Source organism: Ursus americanus, chromosome 5 (assembly GCF_024610735.1).
Source record: "Ursus americanus isolate L20-20 chromosome 5, mUrsAme1.1.p, whole genome shotgun sequence".
Classification (NCBI taxonomy): Eukaryota; Metazoa; Chordata; class Mammalia; order Carnivora; family Ursidae; genus Ursus; species Ursus americanus.
The window spans coordinates 48,199,654-48,223,808 of NC_142131.1; the positions used below are offsets into that span (position 1 = coordinate 48,199,654).

The window sequence follows — 24,155 nt, forward strand, 5'->3', positions numbered from 1 at the left end:
GGCTGGGCACTGCCCCTCCCCCTGGAAAGTGCTTTGTAGATGCTCTATAAATGTTTACTGAATTAATAAATAAATGCGTGTGAGAGTACCTAATCTGACCTCAGAAAGTAAAAGCCTTGGATAGTTGTTTGTCAATAGATCTTTCTTCCTATGATGGAAATGTTCTACATCTGCGCTGTCCGATGATACCGTAACCACGAGCCACACGGACTATCGAGCACTTGAAAAGTGGCTGGTGTGATTAAAGAACTCAATTTTAAATTTTACTGAATTTTAATTTAAACTTAAATAGAGACACGTGACTCGTGACTACCGGATCGGACAGCTCAGCCTTAGATGGTAGTACAGTTCAAGTAGTGTGAGCTTGGCACTGGAACCCGGTAGGTTTCAAGCCTCCACGCTGAAAAACAGAGATTGTTAATAAATGGTTATAAAATGTCTGGATTCCGGGCTGTTGAATGCCACCGACAGTAGTAAATATCTGTGCACAGTGGCAAGCCATAATTAGCACCTCAGTCACTGAAGACTAATAAACCTTGCATCCTGGCATCCTGACAGACACCCAACCCAGCGCCGCAGGGTAAAAAGGTTGAAGGTCGGGGAACTCCACCTTAGCCAGGGCGGCGTGCTCGCGGCAGCCTGGATCCCGAACAGCCTCATGGACTTTGTAGTTCAGCATGCCAGTGACATCACTACCTGTGTGTCACCATGGCGTGACCCTTTGGGTCAATTTCCGGTATCCTGTTGCTCTCTGGGAATTGTAGTCCATAGGTGCCTGCTAGACTTGGGCTCTAGGGGTCTGGAAACTACAATTCCCGGCGGGCTCCGAGACCCACGACGCAGTAGTTCGCAGTGAGCAGGCGATTGCCTCATCAGGTGTAAAGTGTGCTTCAGTGTTGTGGGAGGCCTATCTGCCCCCCAGACAGAAGGGAAAGGTGGTAGTTACTGCTTTGAGAGAATCACCGAGGTCACTGTTGTGCGTTTGCAGAGTTGCCGGGCGGTGCCATGGCGGTGAGTTCTGGCGGGAAGAGAGTCTCCTCAGCCCGGCGCTAGGACGTGGCTGATTTGTCGGCTTTTGCCAGAAGCTAGGGGCTCCCTGTGGTAGCCGTTGTCCTGAAGGGAAAAATCCTTCTCTAAAGAAAGGGAATGCCTTGACCCCACGCTAAAGATGTGAATGTTGTGAGGATGTGCCTTTTCTTGCTAGCTTTTGAGCCAGGGACTAATATCTTTACCTTTACACCCTACTTAATGTTACGTGTGTTAATTTCACCGAAGTGTCTAAAACCTATTTAGAGAGAGAGGAGTAGGTAACCTTGTTCCTCCTTTTAACAAAAAATTATTGAGCACTTCCCCGTAAAACAGTCACAAATCTCTACATCCATGGTGTTTACATGTGTGTGAGAGAGTTATGTACTAAAATATACGGTAAAATATGTCAGGTGCCTGTAAGTAGTATGGAAAAAAATAGAGCAGTGGTATAGAAAAAAAAAAAAAAAGGGGAGACCACTAAGTGTGAGGTGGGGAAGGGTTGCAGTTTTAAAAGGATGATCAAGAAAGTCTTTGCTAAGAAGGTGACATTGTGGCAAAAAGGAGGTAAGGGAGCAAGCCAGGCAGCTATATGGAGGAGAAGATTTGCAGGCATAAGCAACAGTGTGAGTGAAAAGGGTAACGGACTGAGCCACCTAGGTGCCCTGGGTATGGACAACTCTTTAGGAATTTTATAAAGGAGAGCAGAGGAATGTGGTAATAGGTGAAGGTCAAAAGAGGACTTTTTTTGTTCTTTTTTTAAAGTTAGAAATTACACAATGCTAGGAATTATCCTGTAGAAATGAAAAATTGATGTGCTGTTCCTGAATAGAGTAGAGGGGATGAGATCAGGTGCATCAGTGGAGGGGTTAAGCAGGACCACACTCATCTATGTAACAGGAAAGAAGACAGATTATATGGGTACACGTGCATGTGGGTAGGCAGATGTGATGAGGAAGACTGTGAAAATTTTCTCTTCACTTCTTTTTCTCATTTAATTAAGAGCCAAGATTACCAGCTAAAAGTAAGGATTTGAAAGGAAATGATGGAGGCTTTAGGAGTGAGGCTTGTTTAGGACATTACTGTCAGTAGAACTTCCTGTGATGAAAAAGTTCTATATTTGCACTAATTTGGTAGCCATTAGCCACATGTGGCTGTTGAGCACTTGAAATGTGGCTGGTGCAGTGGAAGGACTGAATTTTAATATAATTTTAAAATTAGAAAGTTACATGTGGCTAGTGGTTACTTTATTGGACAGTATACACATTAAAGTTTGAGAAGCACTAGTCTAGAAGGAGTAAGTAACTAAGTGGATTTCAGAAATTAGTAGTATTGCTGGGCGTCACTTGACAGTAGTGGACATGAATTTAAATTGAGGCCAGTCAGCATGGTTGAATTCTTATCTCCTGCCACTTTCAGCTTATTGATTAAAGGAACAGAGCAGGTGCATAGGAGAGTTGGAGTTTTGCCAGGCAAGAATGGTAAAGAAAATAGTGAAGGAGTGATTATATAGATGGATTTAAGGGATGGAGATAAGGACTTGGTATTGGAGGGGCCTAAGGATTAGTGAAAAAAGGTCACAATCAATAGGTCCTGTTGGGGTTGAAGAATTATTGGCGTTGGAATTCTAGTAGAGTTAAGACCAGTAATATCAGTAACTAACATTTATTATGTGTCATGCTTTGTGTTTAGCAATTCATTTGAATTGTCTCATTGAGTCTTCACATTAATCTATTTGAGTTAGGCACTCTTATTTGCAGTTTACAAAGGAAGAAACCCAGGCTTAGATTGCTTAACTAACAGGTCCGACTTCTCATAACTAGGACATGATGAAAGTGGATTAGAACTCAAAGAGATTGACTCATTTCTCAGTCACTATGCCATCCTGCTTTCCAGGAAAACACATCCCTTCTGAGTCCTGGTCCAGGGCTTTTTTTTTCTGTTGCAGGTTGCTCAATGACTTCCACCAACCCCATACCCCCACGGTGATGTCCTTAGCTAATGTGGAATTTGCAGGTCGTTCTCTTTTTTTTGGTGTTGATGGGAATGGGCTTTCAGTTTGAAAGACTTCAATACATTTTTTTCTTCTTTTTAAGATTTTTATAAGGAAACTGGCAACATTTCTGGTAGATATGATTGTTTTACTTTATTCACTTCTTGGCCTCTGAAAAATGATTGTTTTACTTTATTCACTTCTTGGCCTCTGAAAATATTCATGTTTTACACTGTCATGATACTGGGTTGATGTTAAAGTTCGTTTTATTGGAAAAATCCAATAAGAACTCCCTTTAGAAAGAATAAGTAACGATAAAAATAAAAAAAAGTACTGATTGCTTATTCTGTGCCATGCATTAGTGTTTTACATAATTTTTCATCAAAACAACCCTCTTAAAGTAGGTGCTATTACTATCCCCATTTTACTGATGTGGAAAATAAGGCATCAAATCTACTCAGAGGAGGAATTGGAATTCATTTGGTGCCATTCTGGAGCCCATTCTCTTAATCATCGTGCTACCCCCAGTTGTAAGCTAATTAGGAAATTTCTTTTACAACTCTTCCCATAAGGAAAGTTTTCTCTTTCCAGAGGAAATCTTACCAAGTGTCTTACGACAATGACCATGTGATAGCATGTATAGAATATTAGTTTTTATTTTATAATCGAATATATAAATACCAAACTGTGATTTTCTTCATGCCAGAGTAGTAGTTATTTTTTAGAGCTTTTGACAGTTTTAATCTCTTCTAGTTATATATCAGACTTTTAGAGGGGGTCTGGGCATGTGATATAATAAACATAATAGCAACTTAAAAAATGTTGTTTTTAAACTTTCATTTGAAAAATTTAAATAGTGAACAAAACAGAGATAATAATAGTATTAGGTACTTCCATATACCCATCGCCCAACTTCAGTAATTGGCAGTTCAGGGCCACATTGTTTCATCTATCCCTCTCTTGGACCTTGCCCCTTCATCCCTCAGGATTCATTTTATGCAAGTTCCAGGCACCATATGTATGTGTTTGACATATTTTAGTATAAGGTTTTTATATCAATACACAGTTTAGTAAGTGTATATGCTACTACAAGGTAGGCATAATTTTTATTCTCATTTTATAGATAGGTAGAAAAATGGAGGCTTAGAGAGTTTAAGGAATTTGTCTAGGGTTCTTGAGCTAGTAAGTGGTTGAGCTAGGAGGTGGCCAGAGTCTCAAGAGAAAGTAGAAATAGAAGGCAGAAGATGAGGGGTTTTGTCCAACTTGATCATTTGCTGATATGGTGATCTTCTGAGCTTCAGATTTATCATCTTTGAAATGATAGCTGTTTGCCCACTTGTTGTTAAGATCAAAAAAGTTAATGTTCATAAATTTTTAAGGTGCAGGATACTATGAGTATACGAAAGAGTTGTTATCTAGTTTAGAGAGTCTTTACTGGGGATGATTTTGTCCCCCTGAGAACATTTGGTCTGGAGACTTTGTCTGGGTGGGTGTGTTGCTGGCATCTAGTGGCTAGAAGCCAGGGATGCTTATACGCATCTTACAGTGCACAAGGCAAAAACACAAAAAATTATTTAGTCTAAGCTGTCAGTAGTGCCAAAGTTTAGAAACTCTGATCTTGGCAAATAACCTTTTAACTAATTATTATAACCAATTGTCTAGTTAAATAGCTGGTGAAGAAATTAAGGCTCAGATTGATCAAGTGACTTCCCAAGGTTATACAACAAATTGGTGCTGGGGCCAAAGTCAGATTTCATTACAACTCACTTTGATGTTTTGAGGAGCAAATTTTTTCTGAGAAGCAGAAACCTCAAAAAAGAGTTTTCGTGTATTTAGTTTGCTCAATAACAATAAAAAGAAACATATAGTTCTAAATAATTTGTGAAGACTGTTGCTTTCATGTTCTTCTTTAAAGTGGGTGAAATAATCATTTTTTTTATTATTAACATATAATGTATTATTTGTTTCAGGGGTACCGGTCTGTGATTCATCAGCCTTACACAATACACAGCGCTCACCACAACACATACCTTCTGCAGTGTCCATCATCCAGCCTTCCCATCCCCCGACTCCCCTCGTATCCAGCAACCTTCAGTTTGTTTCCTGAGATTAAGAGTCTCTTATGGTTTGTCTCCCTCTCTGGTTTCATCTTGTTTCATTTTTTTCCTCTCTTCCCCTGTGATCCTTAAATTCCACATGACACAGTCTTTTTTTTTGTTTTTTTTTTTCTTAAGGAGGAACACTTTTTTTTTTTAAAGATTTATTTTATTTATTTGACAGAGAGAGAGACAGCCAGCGAGAGAGGGAACACAAGCTGGGGGAGTGGGAGAGGAAGAAGCAGGCTCCCAGCGGAGCAGGGTGCCTGATGCAGGGCTCGATCCCAGGACCCTGGGATCATGACCTGAGCCGAAGGCAGACGCTTAATGACTGAGCCACCCAGGCGCCCCATGACATAGTCATTTTTAAGCAAAAGATACTTGTCCTGTAACTTTTTTGTCTGTGGCATTGTACTTGGAGCTGAGGTGACTATGAAAGTTCTAAAAGTTGCTGTCTGCCAGGAGTTCACAGGTCAGCTGGGTAAATGTCTTAGGGATCATTTGGGTACATGCGAAGGAAGCCAACTCAGGTTGATTAAAGAGGAATTTAGTAATAGTACAGTGGGATTTGGTATCACTCATGACCCTAGTGTAGGAGGTAAAACTAGGCTTCATGAGCTAGGCTGCATTGGTATAAAGTATGTTAATATTTATAATATTACATTTATTTGCCAAATACATATATTAAATATATTAAAGTTTTATTAATAATAATATCAACATGTTAATGCGGAATAATAATATTAAATATATTAAAGTTTTTCCTTAAACTTTAAAGTTTGTTTTTTATTTCTGATTTTGAAATAAATTAAAATATTTTTGTGAGCCCCTATAGGTTAGAGAGTTTAAGGAATTTGTCTAGGGTTCTATAGGTTGCCTAGACAAAGAGTTCTATAGGCAACCTAGGCTTTTATAGGCAGCCTAGGCACTTTGCCTATTCTATTTACAGGTTAAGTCAGCTGTTAGGAGTTGTACAGGCTGTTTTTTATTTATTTTTTATTTTAAGATTTTACTTTTAAGCAATCTCTACACCCAACATAGGGCTTGAACTCCCAGCCCTGAGATCAGGAGTTGCATGCTTTATTGACTGAGCCAGCCTGCAACCCTGGAGTTGTGCAGGCTGTTGTAAGGGCTAGGTGGAATCTTCTGCCCAAAACTCCTTTGCTGGAACATAGGTCCTATCTAACTGGGAATTCTAGAAGAATACATTTTTTTTTTTTTTTTAAGATTTTATTTATTTATTCGACAGCGATAGAGACAGCCAGCGAGAGAGGGAACACAAGCAGGGGGAGTGGGAGAGGAAGAAGCAGGCTCATAGCGGAGGAGCCTGATGTGGGGCTCGATCCCATAACGCCGGGATCACGCCCTGAGCCGAAGGCAGACTCCAAACCGCTGTGCCACCCAGGCGCCCCTAGAAGAATACATTTAACCACCTCTAATGCACTACCTGAAATAAGACTGGGCTTTTGTTGCCGAGGAAGAAAGAGAAAGGACAGGCAGTGGGTAGGTGATCTGCTGTCTCTGCCGTACCTTATTTTCAAATGGTAGTCTTTGAATATTACTATTGAAAACCGGTTTGCATGTATGGAAGTAGAGACTTGTAACTTACAAGTTACTTGTTAGAGGAGGGTTTTGTAGTAAAAGGAGCAAAGGATCTGAGGGTCTGAATGAAGGTGGTTAGCAAAAATGGACAGGAGTGAGTAGATGAAGGCCCTTATTCTTTCCTGGAAAAGGAAATAACTTTATGCAACCGCACTTACTTTTATGGAAATTCTTGGGAAAGAGTCCAAATTGCTTAGTGCCTTGATTCACATATGCACCTAGTTCCTAGTCTGTTATTTTTTTATGGCCACAATATGCAAAAGTGGGCAATGTATTATTCACTTCTCTTTTAAAATCTTTAAATATTCAACAGCTAGTTGTTGAGAACCTGCTATAAGCTAGACCTTGAGGATATAATGAGAAACAAATTACCAGTCCCCTCCATGAACAAGCTTCAGTAGTCCTGTGAGGAAGACAGACAGACACCAGCACCACTGTGTGATTAGTGCTGCCATAGGGGAAATATTGGTAGGTAGGAACATACTAAGAATGGCATATCGTAACCTCTTGGTGACCAGTGCAGGTGATTAGCTGAGACCTGAAAGATGAGTGAGCAAGGCAAAGAGATTGGTGATGCATGAGGGCAGAGAAAATACTTTGAACAGAGGCTCAGGTGAGAGAGGGAGCTTGGCACATTTGGGAAAATGCAGATACCTTAATGGGCCTGCAGTGTGGGAATGCAGTGGGGGAATGAAAGAAAGGGAAGGAGGGTGGGATCTTTCAGAGATTAGACAAGAAGGGACTGGGGTGCTGGGTTTTACAGAATAGACTTTATCCTGACAGCTACAGAGAATCTCTGAAAGGGAAGTGACTTGATCAGATTAGTGTTTTGATACCATTTCCACTCATAGCAATTATGATTCGGTCAGGATTTATAGAAACAAAAAATTTCCTTGTCACTTACATTTTCCTTTGGTTACTGGAGAAACTTTTTATGTCCATGATTTTTTTTTTAAGATTTTTTTTTTTTAAGTAATCTCTATACCCAACGGAGAGCTTGAACTCACAACCTCAAGATCAAGAGTTGCATGCTTTACTGACTGAGCCAGCCAGGCGCCCCACTTTTTTTTTAAAGTAATATAAAATATATGTATACATATATATTTAAGTAAGCTCTGTGTCCAATGTGGGGCTTGAAGATCAAGGTCAAGAGTTGCATGTTCTACTGATTGAGCCAGACAGGCTCCCCATTGGGAAGCATTTTTTAAATTGTTGTTTGAAAGGAGAGAGGGAGGCACAATTAAAGGAAACTGAGTTGCAGGTGTTAGGTGACTTGGCTAGGTCACCTGTTTAGTAGGTTGTCAAAGTATGAGTAGAGCTCAAGGGTGCATGGCTGGCCCAGTGAGTAGAGCATGCAACTCTTACCTCAGGGTTGTAAGTTTGAGCTCCATGTTGGGTGTAGAGATTTCTTATAAAAAAAAAAAAAAAAAAAAAAAAAAAATCTTAAAAAAAAGTATGAGTAGAGCCCAGATATTTTCTCATTTGAAAATGCTGCAGAATCTGGGAATGTTAGCATATAAGAAGGGGAAGAAAATCTAATTTCAGTTCAAATAACTTTATACCAGAAAATAAAATTTTAGGAACTAAAAGTAAGTTTCAAAACAGAATTAGATTTGTGGGTGGTCCATTGGCATCCAGCTTTCACACTTGCCTGTTCTGTAAGCGTTCATTCCACTCCAGCTTCGGCACACTTCCTTTTAGCAGCTAATTTTTTTTTTTTTTCTACAGAATCACAAACTGAGAGAGAAGCTCTAACCTTGCTTTTTTTTTGGAAATAGGGAGATTGTGCGTGTGCTTTGCTTTCGGTTTCAGCCGAAATGGAATGATGATGGCAATGTTGCCATGTAGATCTGATATTACTAGAGACAGTCTTGCTATTCTCTTTTTCATTTTAACTTCATATTAATAGTCTATTAACCATTTGGAGAGAAGTTCTTTGTCAGTTCCTTGAAAGAAACATGTAGATGACTAATGCTCACTTAGCCTTCCCACTGGGTCCCAACATCCTATTTTGGTGGGTATTATTGCATCTTGGCCAGCAGGTACTGCTCCATCCTGTACTTTCTAAGTATTTATACATTTTAAATAAATAGGAACAGTAAGTGTTTGACAACAGTATCTGTTTTAGTATATGATTTTTTTTGAAAAGTGCTTCAGAGTTTTTTATATATTTAAGTAATTCATTAACCATCCCTTTGAGGTTTAAAATAGATTGTGATAACCCTTATTTTTAATCGTGTTTGTTTAAAATTCAGGATAACCATGGAAAAATTACGTCTTAGGAAACAGCTCAGTTCTCTGTGAACCTACTTTTTTTAAAGCAAGCCTGTCAAATTATAGAGTGGATTATTCTCTCTCTTTTGTGTCCAATAGGAAAGAAAAGGAACAGCCAAAGTAGACTTTTTGAAGAAGATCGAGAAAGAAATCCAACAGAAATGGGATACTGAGAAAGTGTTTGAGGTCGATGCATCTAATGTAAAGAACCAGACTAGGTGAGTAATACTTTGGGAAGTTCTACGCCTTGTGTTTCCAAAACCATTGGCTACAGGAACCACTTTGTGGAAAGGATAAGGCAGATTGTATTTATAATGTGTGAAACATGCTAAAGGAGGTAACTTCTACTTTCTGCATTTGAAATTAGGATCCTCTTTCCTTTGGAATTATTATTATTATCATCATTATTATTATCATTTTTGAGTGAGCACAGGGTGCCTGGGTGGCTTAGTTGGTTAGGTGTCCAACTCTTGATTTCGTTTCAGGTCATGATCTCAGGGTTGTGAGATTGAGCTGCACATTGGTCTCCATTCTCAATGCAAGAGTCTGCTTGAGATTCTCTTTTTCCCCTCTCCTCCTGCCCCTCCTTCTGTGCTTGTGCTCGCTTGCTCTTTCTCTCTCTCTCAAATAAATAAATAAATAAATAAATAAATAAATAAATAAAATCTTTAGGGAAAAAATAATAAAGCAAGTTGTATGTCCACTGTGAGGCTTGAACTCACGACCCTGGGATCAAAAGTCACATGCTCTATCAGCTGAGCCATCTGGGCGTCCTTCCTATAGAATTCTTTTTTTTTTTTTTAATGAGTTTATTTATTTATTTGAGAGAGAGAATGAGAGAGCAAGAGAGCATTAGTAGGGGTAGGGGAGAAGGAGAAGCAGGCTTCCCGCTGAGCAGGGAGCCTGACCCAGGGTTCGATCCTAGGACCCTGAGATCATGACCCGAGACGAAGGCAGACGCTTAACTGTACAATTCTTAAAGTTTTTTTTTTAACTAATATTTTATGTATTTAGACAAAGGAGAATGTTTTGAAGTTTTGTCTTTGCTGACTGATGAAATCATTCTATTAGAGATTCATATTATAGAGGTAATTATCTCCAGAGACACAAAGTATACAGTTTAAAGGATTTCTGTATTTGAAGGTCTTATTTCATAAATATTGTATTGCCTTGATGTTAAGCATCAGTTGTAAGACAGTCCACAGATAATGATTATGATATTGGGAAAAACAAAAACTAAATAACTGCCCCAAAACTGTACTGTAATAAATACATGCATCTTTTATAAGATGCATCTCAATTTCAGATATGTTGAAATGTAGAAAAATGTCTTCTTATAATGAGGAAATACATTGACAACAATTATAGTAGTAGCTAATCTCGAAAAGTTATTGTTCAGTATGCAAAGGCATTAGGAAATAAGCCATTTTTAACATGCATAGTATCATTTAATCTTCCTAACCCTTTAAGATTAGCAATACTTTTATCCCTGTGTTACAGATGAGAAGACTGAGGTACAGGGAGGCTAAGTAACCAGTTTAAGGTTACTAGGCATTGACAGGGTCTGGACTACTTTTCAGGACTTTCTCATTTTCAAGTGTATCCTCCTTGCTGCTCAGCAACACTCTAATGAATTTTTTCTTTTTCTTTCTTTCTTTTTTTTTTACAACATTAAGAGTATTGTTGTAATGTAAAGTCTCTGATGTTACTTAACCTATCGTTTGAAGCTTTTGTTGGTTTTAGAATTTGGGGCAATTTTAGGTAATTTTAAGTTACCAAGAATCAACTGAAAAAGCTGCGTTGTTTAGTGAAAGAAAATGAACTGAAGAAACTTAGAAATGTAACATTGAGTGAAAATTTTTTGTTTCTAAGTCATCCCTACACCCGTTGTGGGGCTCGTAATTATGACCCTAGGATCAAGAATTGCTTCCTGTACTGACTGAGCCAGCCAGGCGCCCCAATATATGATTTTTTAGTGAAGCTCACAAGTGAGCAAAGTAAATGATACATTGTTTAAGGAGACAGACATACATATAAGCTATTCAAAATCAAGGAAATGACAAAAGTCACTTTCAAGATCGTGGTTATCTCTGGTGGGAGAGGGGTGAGGAGCACACAGTGTAGTTTCCGTGGGGCCAGCAGTTGGATAGTGTGCCTACAGGTGTTCATTTTATTGTGCTGCATGACATGTATGTTTATTATACATTTGATTCGTAAGAGAAGAGAATATAACATAATAAACAGCTTCTAAAAGGTGCTTTTTAACTTAATTTACCATGTATCTTGTAATTCTGAGGATATTTTATTTCACCTGACAGACTTTGAATTGCTTTATAAATATCTAATGAAGGCAAATCTTGTTTAGTCACTAAAACATTAAATTAATCCAGTTTCCTAAGAGTATTAAAATTATCTTTAGTAAATTATCTTTACTTAGCATTTTAGCTTAAGTTAAACCTCCAGTATTTGCTCAAGGATATTTGTTTCTTTGATATCTACCTATAAATATCTTATTCTTTCTAAATCAAAAGTAAGTTTGAATTTCAGAGGGCTTTTAATTTCCAGACTTATAAATTTAATTTAATTTTTATTTTTAAAGATAGAGAAAGAGAGAGCACGAGCAGGGGTGGGGCAGAGGGAGAGGTAGACTCTCTTCTGAGCAGGTGCTCCATGAGGCTGTCCATCCCAGGACCCCAGGGTCATGACCAGAGCTGAAGGCAGATGCGCATAACTGACTGAGCCACCCAGGTGCCTCTTAAATAATAAAATTTAAACAAGTTGTTTGTAGTACACATTCCCTTAGCCCCACCCCTTCGTTGTAAAAGGAACTTAACATTTTTTTCTCTGTACTTTGTTTTTTACATGATTGTTTTGCAGCAAGGGCAAGTACTTTGTAACCTTCCCATATCCGTATATGAATGGGCGCCTTCATTTGGGACACACATTTTCTTTATCCAAATGTGAGGTAAAGTTTCCTCTGTGTTTAATATAATGGGGTGGAGGGTCTTTGATAAATACTATTTTGAAGAAAATGGCATATATAGAATTTATTTTCTGTTAAGGGAACTTAGAATTCCTTAATTTTAAACATAATTTTAATATTTTACTTCTATAAGATATTCTTATATTTAATTTGTATATGCAGTGTGTAATAAGTATAAGTAATTCCTAGGATGGTGAAAAGACAGAAAAAAGGACTAGTGGGCAGAATTTTGGAATGACTTCCTTCTAAAGGAGGAGAGGAAGAAGAAAGCTAAACTGATGATCTTTGTGAAAAGTCAACATTTTGTATTTTTCTAGCATTCAAATTTATAATTTAAATTTAGTTTGCTTTCTATAGTTTGCAGTAGGATACCAGAGACTGAAAGGAAAAACTTGTCTGTTTCCCTTTGGTTTACACTGTACTGGAATGCCTATTAAGGTAAGATTGCTTTTGGGATTGGTTCCTACTCTTTTTAGCTTAAAGCAAATGTAATGTCCAATTTGAGAGCTTGAAGTAGGATTTTCAGATACTTTATAATGCCGTGTTTTTGAAATGAGTTGAATTATTGTGAAAATTAATTTTTAGAAGATACTTGAAGAAGTGCATAGAGGGCACACAAAAAGGTCTAAGTATCTCTAAGTAACTTTGCTATCTCTGTTGGTGACCTTACATATTCATATTTCAAGTTAGATTATAACTATTAACAATAAAGTAGCGTGATATTTTGTGCACATGATGTATAGGATGTCAGCATCAAGTAAAAAGCTTTTTTTGTGTAACAGCTTTTTTTTAGTTGTGTCATATTTTCATCATGTTTGCAAAGGTCTTCATTTGTCATAAATGTGTATTAGGAATAATTCTCAGTAAAGAAGGGGCCAGACAATGAGAGTTGAAAGGATTACCTAAATACAAGAGGATTGGGACATTTAACTCCCATTTCTTTTGCTTCTCCAACCTTTTATTTTGAAAAATGTCAAACTTGCAGAAAAGGTAAAAGGTTAGGACAATGAACACCCGTATACCTTTCACATGTAGATACCAAGTATTAACGTTTGCCATAGTCGCTTTAGTTCACACACATGTAATACGTGCACACTTTTTTCTCTCTTTTTCTATGAACTCGTTGAAAGTAAGTTGCACCCATCATGTCGTGCCACCTGCAAGTACTTTAGCATGCGTCTTTGGAGGTCAAGGGCATTCTGCCTCAACACAGTCTCATTGTCCCCTTGGAGAAGTTTAAGTTCGTGTGCTGTGGATCACACGTTAGATTTTGTTATCAGTTCTTCTTGGTTTCTTTTAGTTTATCATGACATTGATGTCGTTTGAGAATTTAGGCCAGTTATTTTGTAGAATGCCCCATCATCTGAGTTTTCCGATTGTTTCTTCATGATTAAAATATTCTGACAAGAATACTGTATTGGTGAGGTGTAAACCTCCTGCTGTATCACGTCGAAAGGCGTATATCGGCAGTTTGTATAACCTCAGCTAAACCCCCATCTCTCAGTGTGTGTTTTCTAATTTATTTATTTATTTACCTTTTAAAAGATTTTATTTGTCAGAGAGAGACAGAGAGAGGGAGAGCATGAGCAAGGGGAGGGGCAGACGGAGAGGGAGAAGCAGGCTCCCTGCTGAGGAGAGCACAATATGGGGCTTGATCCCAGAATCCTGGGAACTTGACCTGAGCCGAAGGCAGATGCTTAACTGACTGAGCCACCCAGGCGCCCCCGTGTTTTTTTTTTTTTTTTTTTAAAGATTTTATTTATTTATTCGACAGAGATAGAGACAGCCAGCGAGAGAGGGAACACAAGCAGGGGGAGTGGGAGAGGAAGAAGCAGGCTCATAGCGGAGGAGCCTGATGTGGGACTCGATCCCATAATGCTGCGATCATGCCCTGAGCCGAAGGCAGACGCTTAACCGCTGTGCCACCCAGGCGCCCCCCCCCATGTGTTTTTTAATTTAATGCCTTTCCTGTCTGCCTTGCGGGCTTGAGGTGATGATAGAAGATATAAGACAGTAATCTTTAAACTGAGAAATGCTATTATTTATGTTATTCAAAATGATAACACTATTTTATATATTTTGGTACTTCTAATGTCTATATATAGTGTACTACATTGAGTACTTTGTTGAATAAATGCTGGCTGAATATATGAAGTAAAATACTAATTTATAAATTATTGAATTTTGACATACATGAATTATATGAGTTTTCTATAATGATTCACATGTGTATAGATGGAGAAAATCTCAGTCAATTTTAGTTGGCCGTAGAAATACCAAAAAAATGCAAATTGTTTCTACCTTGAATTTTGAACTTCACTCTAATATTGTATTTGTTATAGGCGTGTGCTGATAAGTTGAAAAGAGAAATAGAGCTTTACGGTTGCCCCCCTGATTTTCCAGATGAAGAAGAAGAAGAGGAAGAAATCAATGTTAAAACAGAAGATGTAATAATTAAGGATAAAGCTAAAGGGAAAAAGGTTTGGTGGTTAATACTGTTTATTTTGGTTCAAATTTTATATTTATATTTGTCTAATTTATATTTGTATTCCCAGTACCTGGCACATAAAAAGTGCTCAGTAATTTTGAAAAAGGAACAAAAACAAAAATTATCTTTCTGACTTTTTGATGGCGTTTTTCCCCTTTTTACTTTATTTTGAAATAATTTAGATTTAGAGAAGGAATGCAAGGTAGAACAGAGTTCCCTCATAATCTTCAGTTCCCCTTGTATAACCATGTACAGTCCTCAAAACTAAGAAATTAACATTTTAACAATGCTATTCAGTAAACTACAAACTTCATTTGACCTTCAACAGTTTTTTCGTTGACGTCCTTATTCTGTTTGCAGGTCCAATCCAAGATCCCACATTGCATTTACTTGTCACGTCTCCTTAGTCTCTTCCATCTTTGTCTTCCATGACTTTGACACTTTTGGAGAGTACTGGTCAGATCATTTATAGAATGTCCCTCAATTTGGGTTTGTCTATGCTTTCTCATGAATAGGCTGAGAGGTGATGTGTCCCCCCTCAGGGCATAATATCAGTGAGTATATGATGTTGATATCTTATGTGTGATGTTAACCTTGATCATTTGGCTTAGGTGGTGTCCGCCAGGTTTTTCTACTGTAGGGATTCCATTTTTCCCTTTGATTCATAAATATTTTGAGAGAGATACTTTGAGGTTATGGAAATAATATTTCTTTTTTAAAAAAGATTTTATTTATTTTAGACAGAGAGTGATTGAGCAAGAGCGGGGGCTCAGGTCGGGGAAGGGACAGAGGGGAAGGGAGAGAAAGAATCCCAAGCAGACACCCCGCTGAACACAGAGCCCGATGTGGGGCTCAGTCTCATGACCCTGAGATCATGACCTCAGCTGAAATCAAGAGTCAGACATTTAAGTGACTGAGCCAGCCAGGCGCCCCTGGAAATAAAATCTTTTTAAATATTTTCTCACTAATTTTAGCATTTGTCGGTGGCTCTTGCCTGCAACAATTGTAACTGTATTGCTCTAATGGTGATTTTCCATTTCCCTCATTCCTTCTACATTTATTACCTGGAAGTCTTCTGAAAAGGAATAGGTGTCCTTTCTTCCCCATTTACTTATTTATTCGGGCTTTTTAAAAATATCAGTGTGGATTCATGGATATTTATTTTATTCTTTGAGTTATACTCCAATACTATCTGGTGTTATAGGGCGGTTGTTATTGCTCAACTTGCTCTGGTTTTGGCCATTGAGGGTCTTTTCAGTCGGCTCCTGTGTCTATCTGACATGCCCCCATCTTTTTTCTTTTCTTTTTTAAGCACGGTATTATTTTCTAGTGCCCAACATACTCCAGGTTCATCTTTTATTTTCCCTGTTATAGCCTGGAATCAACCACTTCTCTAAGGAATCCTGTTTCCTTTTATTGAGAAATTGTATTTAGAAGCTAAGTTCTGAATACTAGGTACACTCATTGTAGCCCTTCTCAGTAGAAGGAGCTAGGAAAAATATATAATAACCCTGGTAACCCACGTATATGCACCTGTCTATATTTCTTTACCTATCTCTATATACATTTAAAAAGTTCATCCTGCAGGGCCCCTGGCTGACTCATTTGGTAGAACATGCAACTCTTGATGTTGGGGTCATGAGTATGAGCCCCCCATTGGGTGCAGAGTTTATTTAAAAAAAAAAAAAAGCTCATAGTGATACTCCTGGCTCCATGTTAGCACCATGGTCCTCATTCTAGCATTCTCCTTTGGTAATTTGTGACTTCATTCTCCAACAGTGAGAAACCTGGCTCTCATTATTTATAGTATACAATTTGTTCAGTCCTAGTCTACTAGTAGTTCCAGAATTGCTAACCCATACACCTGGGAGAAACAGTTTTACCAACAGAAGCATAGTGTTTGTATATGCTTTTTGTCTAATATTTGTCCTTAGAAGCTAGTCAACACATTCTTTTCCAAAGTTATTTCTTTTTTTTTTTTTTTTTTTGAATGAGCTCTACACCCAATGTGTGGCTCAAAGTCACGGTCTCTGAGATCAAGAGTCGCATGTTCTACCAACTGAGCCAGCCAGGCTTCCCCCAAAGTTACTTCTAAAGCTCCTTTCTTTTTCTTTTTCTTTCTTTCTTTTTTTTTTTTTTTAAAGATTTCATTTGCTTATTTGACAGAGAGAGAGCACATGCAGGGGGAGCAGCAGGCAGAAGGAGAGGGAGAAGCAGGCTCCCAGGTTAGCAGAGAGCCCAGTGTGGGGTAGATCCCAGGACCCTGGGATCATGGCCTGAGTTGAAGGCAGACACTGAACTTACTGAGCCACCCAGGCGCCCCATAAAGCTCCTTTCTTTTTAACCCACTTCAAAGTGTGGTTGTATCATGTATTTATAATACTGTTAGATACATTTGTCACAGTCTACATTTCATCTTCCATTCCTCCAATATCCTGGTTGATTTTTTAAACAAGTATATATACAATAAAATTCACTCTTTGTAGTAGATAGTTGTGTTGGTTTGACAAATACATGGAGTTACGTTTCTGATATCATAGTACCATACAGAGCAGTTCTATCACCTCTAAAATTCCTTGCCCTGCCCTTTTTTTTTTTTTTTTTAAGATTTATTTATTTATTTTAGTGGGGGAGAGAGAGTGCGTGGGTGCATACTCATGCATGCATGGGTTGGGGTGGAGGGGCAGAGGGAGAGTGGGGGGGCATCTCAAGCAGACTCCCTGTTGAGCATGGAGCCCGATGCAGGGCTTGATCCCATGACCCTGAGACCATGACCTGAGTTGAAATCAGGACTCTGACGCTTAACTGACTGTGCCCCCAGGCACCCTTCCTTTTTTTTTTTTTTTTTTTTTTTTTTTTTACGATTTTATCTATTTGTTTTAGAGAAAGCGAGCAAGTGAGCAGGGGGAGCCAGATGTGGAGCTCGATCACATGACCCCAGGATCACCACCCGAGCCAAAACCAAGAGTCGGTCGCTTAACCGACTGAGCCACCCATTTTTATAGTTTTATAGTTTTTTAATAGTTTTTATAGTTTTATAGTTTAACTCCTTTACCCACCTCCAACCCCTGACATTTGGTTGCCTTTTTGATATTGGTAAATATTAGGAAAAGACAAAACTCTTGTTAGTGCTTATTAATAACTAAAAAAAGATGTATATGGTATTAGAAAAAAGGAAATAGAGATTGGTGCTGACATCTTTGATGATAATTTTTTATCGTTCCAACAATTTAGTTTTTTCTGGTATCAGAGTCTTAGTATTGAACTGTAAAATTTAGCAGACAAAATAGTACATCTAGATCCTTTAGTATTCTGACATACCAACAGCATGTTTTGGAATATAAAAAATTACCAAATCGAATTATTCACTTAAAATTATTGCAATCCTGGAATTTGCTAACCAGTTGTTGGTTGGTCCTTGATGGAGTTTGTTTTTACTGGTTATTTTCAGAGTAAAGCTGCTGCTAAAGCTGGATCTTCTAAATATCAGTGGGGCATTATGAAATCCCTTGGTCTGTCTGATGAAGAGATAGTCAAATTTTCTGAAGCAGAACACTGGCTTGATTATTTCCCACCACTGGCTATTCAGGATCTGAAGAGAATGGGTTTGAAGGTATGTCCATCACCCTCCGTAGTTTAAGAAAATACAAAGAACACATTGTGTTTATGATTATATGAGATTTGGACCACCTCTTAATTTAGAACAGTATATTCCACCTGTATTGCACTAATGACTTAGTACTGCTATTGTTATGGGCCTTGATGTAAGGAGTGAAGTACTTAAATATTTGTTGTATTGGAACAAATATTTGTTATATTGGAATATGTTTTAATAGCAATTAGTAGAAGGGAATTCAGTTCGAAGAATATGAAGAAGCCAAAGTTTAGTTTATATATTTAGGTATACATAAAGGTACTATTTAGGTGTTCTTTCTTAATTTACTGTAATTCCTTTATGCTTACTATATGGATATGTATATTTCAAAATTGATGAACACAAGTTAATATTATGTATTTAATAGATAGAAACTGAAAATTGTTTTCTTTTTAATGTTTTATATAATTATAGGTTGGAAAATAAGAGTAGAAGAGTAAATAATTGATTTGTGGGAATTCTTATTCAGAGAATCTATACAAATTTCTAAAAAATTACCTTTTTCTTTTCTCTTCTATAGGTAGACTGGCGTCGTTCCTTCATCACCACTGATGTTAATCCTTACTATGATTCATTTGTCAAGTGGCAGTTTCTAACATTAAGAGAAAGAAGCAAAATAAAATTTGGGAAGCGGTGAGTTTGTTGTCCTTCAATATAATAAAGCAAAAATCATAATTCTTGCACTGTAATTCACTGCTTGATAGATAGCCTTCTTTTTCCCATTATCCTTTCTCATTTTATACATTTTTCCTTTTTGTTCCCATGTCTCATTTGTTTCCTTTTTTGTCTTACCAGTATTTTAATGCATCTGAGGTTCTTGGTGTTTATGACAAATAAAAACAGGGAGAATAGAAATATTGGCTTTTTTTCTTTTAATATAATACCCAGTGCTCATTACATCACATGCCCTCCTTAATATTCATCACCCAGTTGCCCCGTCTCCCTACCCTACTCCTCTCCAGCAACCCTTAGTTTGTTTCCTATGATTAAGAGTCTGTTATGGTTTGTCTCCCTCTCATAGTGTTGGCTTTTATGATCTCCCTAAAGATTCTGTTCAGTATTTCCAGCCAAGCACAAAACTAATTTTATTTATGTGTTAGTTTATCCTTTTTTTCTATAAATTGTTTAAGATTCTTCCTTGATTCTGTTGATTAATTAAAAGCTACTTGTATTTCAGAACTGAAATTATATTTCATAATCTTTTGTTTCATACCACAAAGCCAAGGTCAGTGCATATTTTTCTGGGGTATTACCTTTGATGAAGACAGAAAGGTTTCATTAAATAACTAGGCTGACAACTACTCATAAAAGCATATATAATTGATGTAGACATTTGTTCAGTTAGAAGTTTTAGTTAGAAGAAATATTGTAAGATATTAGCAACAAAGACAAATATGTTAGGATAGAACTTGTATATTATAATAATATTTGTCACTTACTTATTTTTTAGATATACCATTTATTCTCCAAAAGACGGACAGCCTTGCATGGATCATGACAGGCAAACTGGAGAGGTAATTATTTGTGACATAGAGTAGCTATTATAATATTTTATAATATGGCCATAGAGTTTACAGAATAGATCAGGAAGCTAGAAATAATTTTATTCCAGTGCTGAGGTGTATTCTGGTGACTGAAGAGGGAGGCAGAATGGCACTGTAGGTGTCTGTGTCTTGTCTAGGACCTTGTTACTCTAAGAGCATTGCTAGGACCAGCTGCATATGCTTGTGATAGAAAAGCACATTCTTGAGCCTCACCCCCAAATTGCTGAATCAGAAGCTCTGGGGGTGGAGCCCAGAAATCCGTCTCTAATAAGCTCTCAATAGGATTCACATGTAGGCTAATGTTTGAGAAGCACTGCCTGGAGAATACACAACTCTAAAAAAGAGAGCATGGGGCAAGGTAATGAGATATGTGGCTAACTGATGTACACAGATTCCATTTATACTTGCTTTGATCATGTATTTGCTTGCTTAGTTCCAAAGTACTTCTGGCCATGCATAACATCAGTTCACTCTACATTCCTGTAGGACACATTAGTAGCATTATTCCTTGTAATACTTGAGTGAAGCCAGGGTGATTTGCCTAAAGCCATGGCACAGTGAATCAGTAACAATGACAGAATCTGACCTTAGGATTCCCTATGAGTGCATCTTCCTTTATTACCATCTCTGAATGCATTTATAGTCTAGTGACTACTTTTCGAAGTCAGCTTTCAATTATGTGACTTACCTAATAGAAGTGAGAGTTGATAAAAATTTTGAATTTGGAAGACCCAGTTTACTGACTCTGTTAAGTTTTAATGTAGTCAACACCACAGCAGTATCCTAAATTCCAATAGTATGTCATAGGTTTTCAAAGCATTTTCTTGTTCATTGTCTTATGTGCTGCTCAGCACAATCCTGTGTGAGTCACAGTACGGTTATTTTACAGATGAAGAAATGAAGGCTCAGAGAGACTGTGACTCCCTTGGGTCAAGCCATTAGTAATGGCCTACGCTAGGTTTTGAATGCACATCATCTGACCCCAGCTCCAGGGTATTTCTTTGATGTGTGTTCTGTGGGATTGTTTGATTACATATTCTGACTCTCATTTTGGTAAACACCATTTTGGGTGATTACTCTAATTTTTTTCCCCCTGTCCTCCACTCAAGTGAGCTCTTAGCCAACTGTTTTTACTTAGTAGTGTCTGGGCTTCCTTTATGGGTTCTGATCTGGTGTGGGGTGGGAGGGTGGTCTTTCAAGTCACTTCTTTTTTTTTTCCCCCTGAAGATTTTTATTTATTTGAGAGAGAGAGAGAAAGAGAGCACCAGCTGGAGACGGTGTGGTGCAGAGTGAGAGGGAGAAGCAGAGGGATCATGACCTGAGCTGAAGGCAGTTGCTTAACTGACTGAGCCACCCAGGCAACCCTTTCAAGTAATGTCTTTCACATTAGAGCTTTATTTATTTTTTATTTTTTAACATTTTTAAAAGATTTTATTTATTCATTTGAGAGAGAGGGAGAGCAGAGGGAGAAGCAGACTCCCCACTGAGCCGGGAGCCCAACATGGGACTCAATCCCAGGACCTGGAGATTACGACCTGAGCCAAAAGCAGATGCTTAACCACCTGAACCGCCTGGGTGCCCCCAGGTTAGATTTTTATGTGAATATAGTCATCTCCCTACTGGCAATCTCCTCATTGGAAGAAAGAATTATTCTAACAATGTGAGAATCCATCCAAAAAATTTGAGTCGGATCTCTCATATAGATTAGTGTGTTTAATCCAAGTTTGTTTTCCTCTCAAATTTTTGTTCTGTTTGATTGTTTAGGGCGTGGGACCTCAGGAATATACTTTAATCAAGTTGAAAGTGCTTGAGCCGTACCCATCCAAATTAAGGTAGGTTGCTAAAGAGTTACTGCTTTCTCTTTTTGGAATAACAGATGTGATTGAATCCACCACCTTTTTTTGCATTAACATATTTTTTCTTCTTAGTGGCCTGAAAGGGAAAAATACCTTCTTGGTAGCTGCTACTCTCAGACCTGAGACCATGTTTGGACAGACCAACTGTTGGGTTCGCCCTGATATGAAGTACATTGGATTTGAGACGGGGAATGGTGATATATTCATCTGCACCCAAAGAGCTGCCAGGAATATGTCATACCAGGGCTTTACCAAACACAATGGAGTGGTGCCTGTTGTTAAGGAATTAATGGGAGAGGTGAGTTGGGTAGCAGATTTTTTGTTTTAGTGCTTAAATTTAGAGGAAAATTTTAACCATAACAATTGAGGAAAGAACATTGAAAAAAATCTTTTTAATTGAGTTATATATACAATGCAGTGTGTAAATTCTTTTTTTTTTTTTTAAAGATTTTTATGTATTTATTTGACAGGGAGACAGCCAGCGAGAGAGGGAACACAGCAGGGGGAGTGGGAGAGGGAAAAGCAGGCTTCCCACTGAGCAGGGAGCCCAATGCAGGGCTCGATCCCAGGACTCTGGGATCATGACCTGAGCCGAAGGCAGATGCTTAACGACTGAGCCACCCAGGCACCCCTGTAAATTCTGAAGTTTGTATTTTGGTGCATTTTTATACGTGTGTACACTCATGCAAGCACCACCCAAATCAAGGTATAGAACAGTTCTAGTAGTCTAGAAAGTGCTCTCTTGTCCATCTTGCAGTTAGTACTCACCCCTCTCCTGCAAAGGTAACCACTGCTCTGATATAAGTCACCAATTATATACAGAATTATATAATCTGTACTCTTTGTGTCTGGCTTGTTTTGCTCAAATTATGTCTTTGAAATTCATACATGTGTGTAGCAGTGGTTTTGTTCTTATTGCTGTGCAGTATTCATTGTGTGACTATATGACCATGGAATTTTTGAGTCTTATGTTTCAGTTTAGTAAGTATCTGGTTGAAGAATAGAGACAGTGCTCCCCAAAAGATTTAACAGCTGCAGTAGAAGATGATTACCTGCATTCCTGGTATAGAATTGCAGCCATTTTTTTTCTGAAGAATCATGGTTGATAGTAACTAAATCTGGATGATTATGTAGCTTTTAGCCTTACATTTTATTTACTTACTGGTATTTCAGAGTATATTATATTCCCTTTGGTAAATGCTGGTCTTAGGTATCTTAATAACTAACATTTATTTATTTATTTTTTAAAAAAGGTTTTATTTATTTGAGAGAGAGAGAAAGCATGAGCAGGAGAGGCAAAGGGAGAAGGAGAGAGAGAATCTCAAGCAGACTCAGTGCTGAGCAGCACCTGATGTGGGGCTCGATCTCATGTCCCTGAGATCATGACCTGAACCAAAACCAAGAGTCAGACGCTTAACCAACTGAGCCACCCAGGCGCCCCAATAAATAGCATTTTAAAAGGGAAAGTTGATAGAATACTATCTTAGTTCTTCTTTTGAATTGAACTTTTATTTCTTGCTTATTTTGTAAACTCACTTTTGGACTTAATTTTTACACATTCATAGGACTCAAAATTGGAAAGCCAGAAAGATACAAAATATATCCTTAGTCACTCAGTTTCCCCTTCCGTAGGCATTCACTAAAATCACTGTTTTATATGTCCTTCCAGAAATATTTCACATATGAACAAGCAAGTGCCTGTATGTTCTTTCTCCCTCTTTTTATTATAAAGATTTTATTTACTTGAGAGAGAGAGAGTGTATGCACAAGCAGGGGGCAGAGGCAGAGGGAGAGAGAGAGAGAGAGAGAATCTCAAGCAGATACCCTGTTGAGTGCAGAGCCTGACTTGGGGCTTAATCCCACTCCCCTGACATCATGATCTGAGCCAAAATCAAGAGTCAGATGCTTAACCAGCTGAGCCACCCAGGCACCCTTCCCTCTTTTTAATATACAAATGGCAGTATACTTTATCACATTGTTCTGCGTCTTGCTTTTTTATTTAATTATGTCTTGGTATTTGCCTTAATCAGCGCAGAGCTTCCTTGTATCTTCTGTTTTACAGCCACATAGTATTCCATTGTTTGGCTCTACCACAGCTTATTTAACCATTCTCTATAATGGATATTTGAATAGTTTCCTGTCTTTTTCTCTGATAAGCAGTGCTGCCGCATCTCATTAGTTCCTGATGTTGAAGTTCTGTTTGAGACATTTTTAGGAATTGTGTGAATAACACAGATTTTTTTCTGTTCCTAATGCAGTTTCTTTCCACGTAAATTTGAGCAGATTCTGGAGTGCGTGGTATAAATTAAAAAATAGCTTTCAGCCCTTAAGACTGTTATGTTATTTAGCCTTCACCCATGTGACTATAAAAGTAGCTTCTTTACGAATAAAGCGGATGGGTGGGAACTGTGGAATTGCAAAGTGTATTCCTTGGCTCAACAAGCAGCTGCAAACTCTTCGTTGCCTTTCCGAGAGTATGGGTTCAGTATTGTTGAATCTTCGGATTTTTTTTTTTTTTTAAGAGAAACTGGTTATATCCTTTTCGTTTAGTTCTTCTTTGTAATCATTGTCTTAAATGGATATACAGTATTTTATTTTGTTGATATCTCATATTTTGTTAAATAATTTTTCTATCCTT

At 37.9% G+C, this 24,155-nt stretch overlaps 1 protein-coding gene across 2 annotated transcripts in view; it reads left to right on the plus strand.

The window, feature by feature from the left end:
- The first annotated feature begins 839 nt into the window (after nucleotides 1-839).
- LARS1 (leucyl-tRNA synthetase 1) overlaps nucleotides 840-24,155 on the plus strand; it is a 67,601-nt gene continuing 44,285 nt past the window's right edge. The window contains exons 1-10 of one of the 2 annotated variants that reach the window (XM_045794365.2): nucleotides 840-1,011; nucleotides 9,091-9,209; nucleotides 11,869-11,956; nucleotides 12,332-12,412; nucleotides 14,317-14,454; nucleotides 17,914-18,075; nucleotides 18,638-18,750; nucleotides 19,568-19,631; nucleotides 21,426-21,493; nucleotides 21,590-21,815. In XM_045794365.2, coding sequence (XP_045650321.2) covers nucleotides 1,006-1,011; nucleotides 9,091-9,209; nucleotides 11,869-11,956; nucleotides 12,332-12,412; nucleotides 14,317-14,454; nucleotides 17,914-18,075; nucleotides 18,638-18,750; nucleotides 19,568-19,631; nucleotides 21,426-21,493; nucleotides 21,590-21,815 — 1,065 coding nt within the window. In that variant the 5' untranslated portion in view covers nucleotides 840-1,005. Of the gene's footprint in view, nucleotides 1,012-4,996; nucleotides 5,145-9,090; nucleotides 9,210-11,868; nucleotides 11,957-12,331; nucleotides 12,413-14,316; nucleotides 14,455-17,913; nucleotides 18,076-18,637; nucleotides 18,751-19,567; nucleotides 19,632-21,425; nucleotides 21,494-21,589; nucleotides 21,816-24,155 lie in introns of those variants that run through there. The other variant, XM_087862159.1, reaches the window with a different exon arrangement.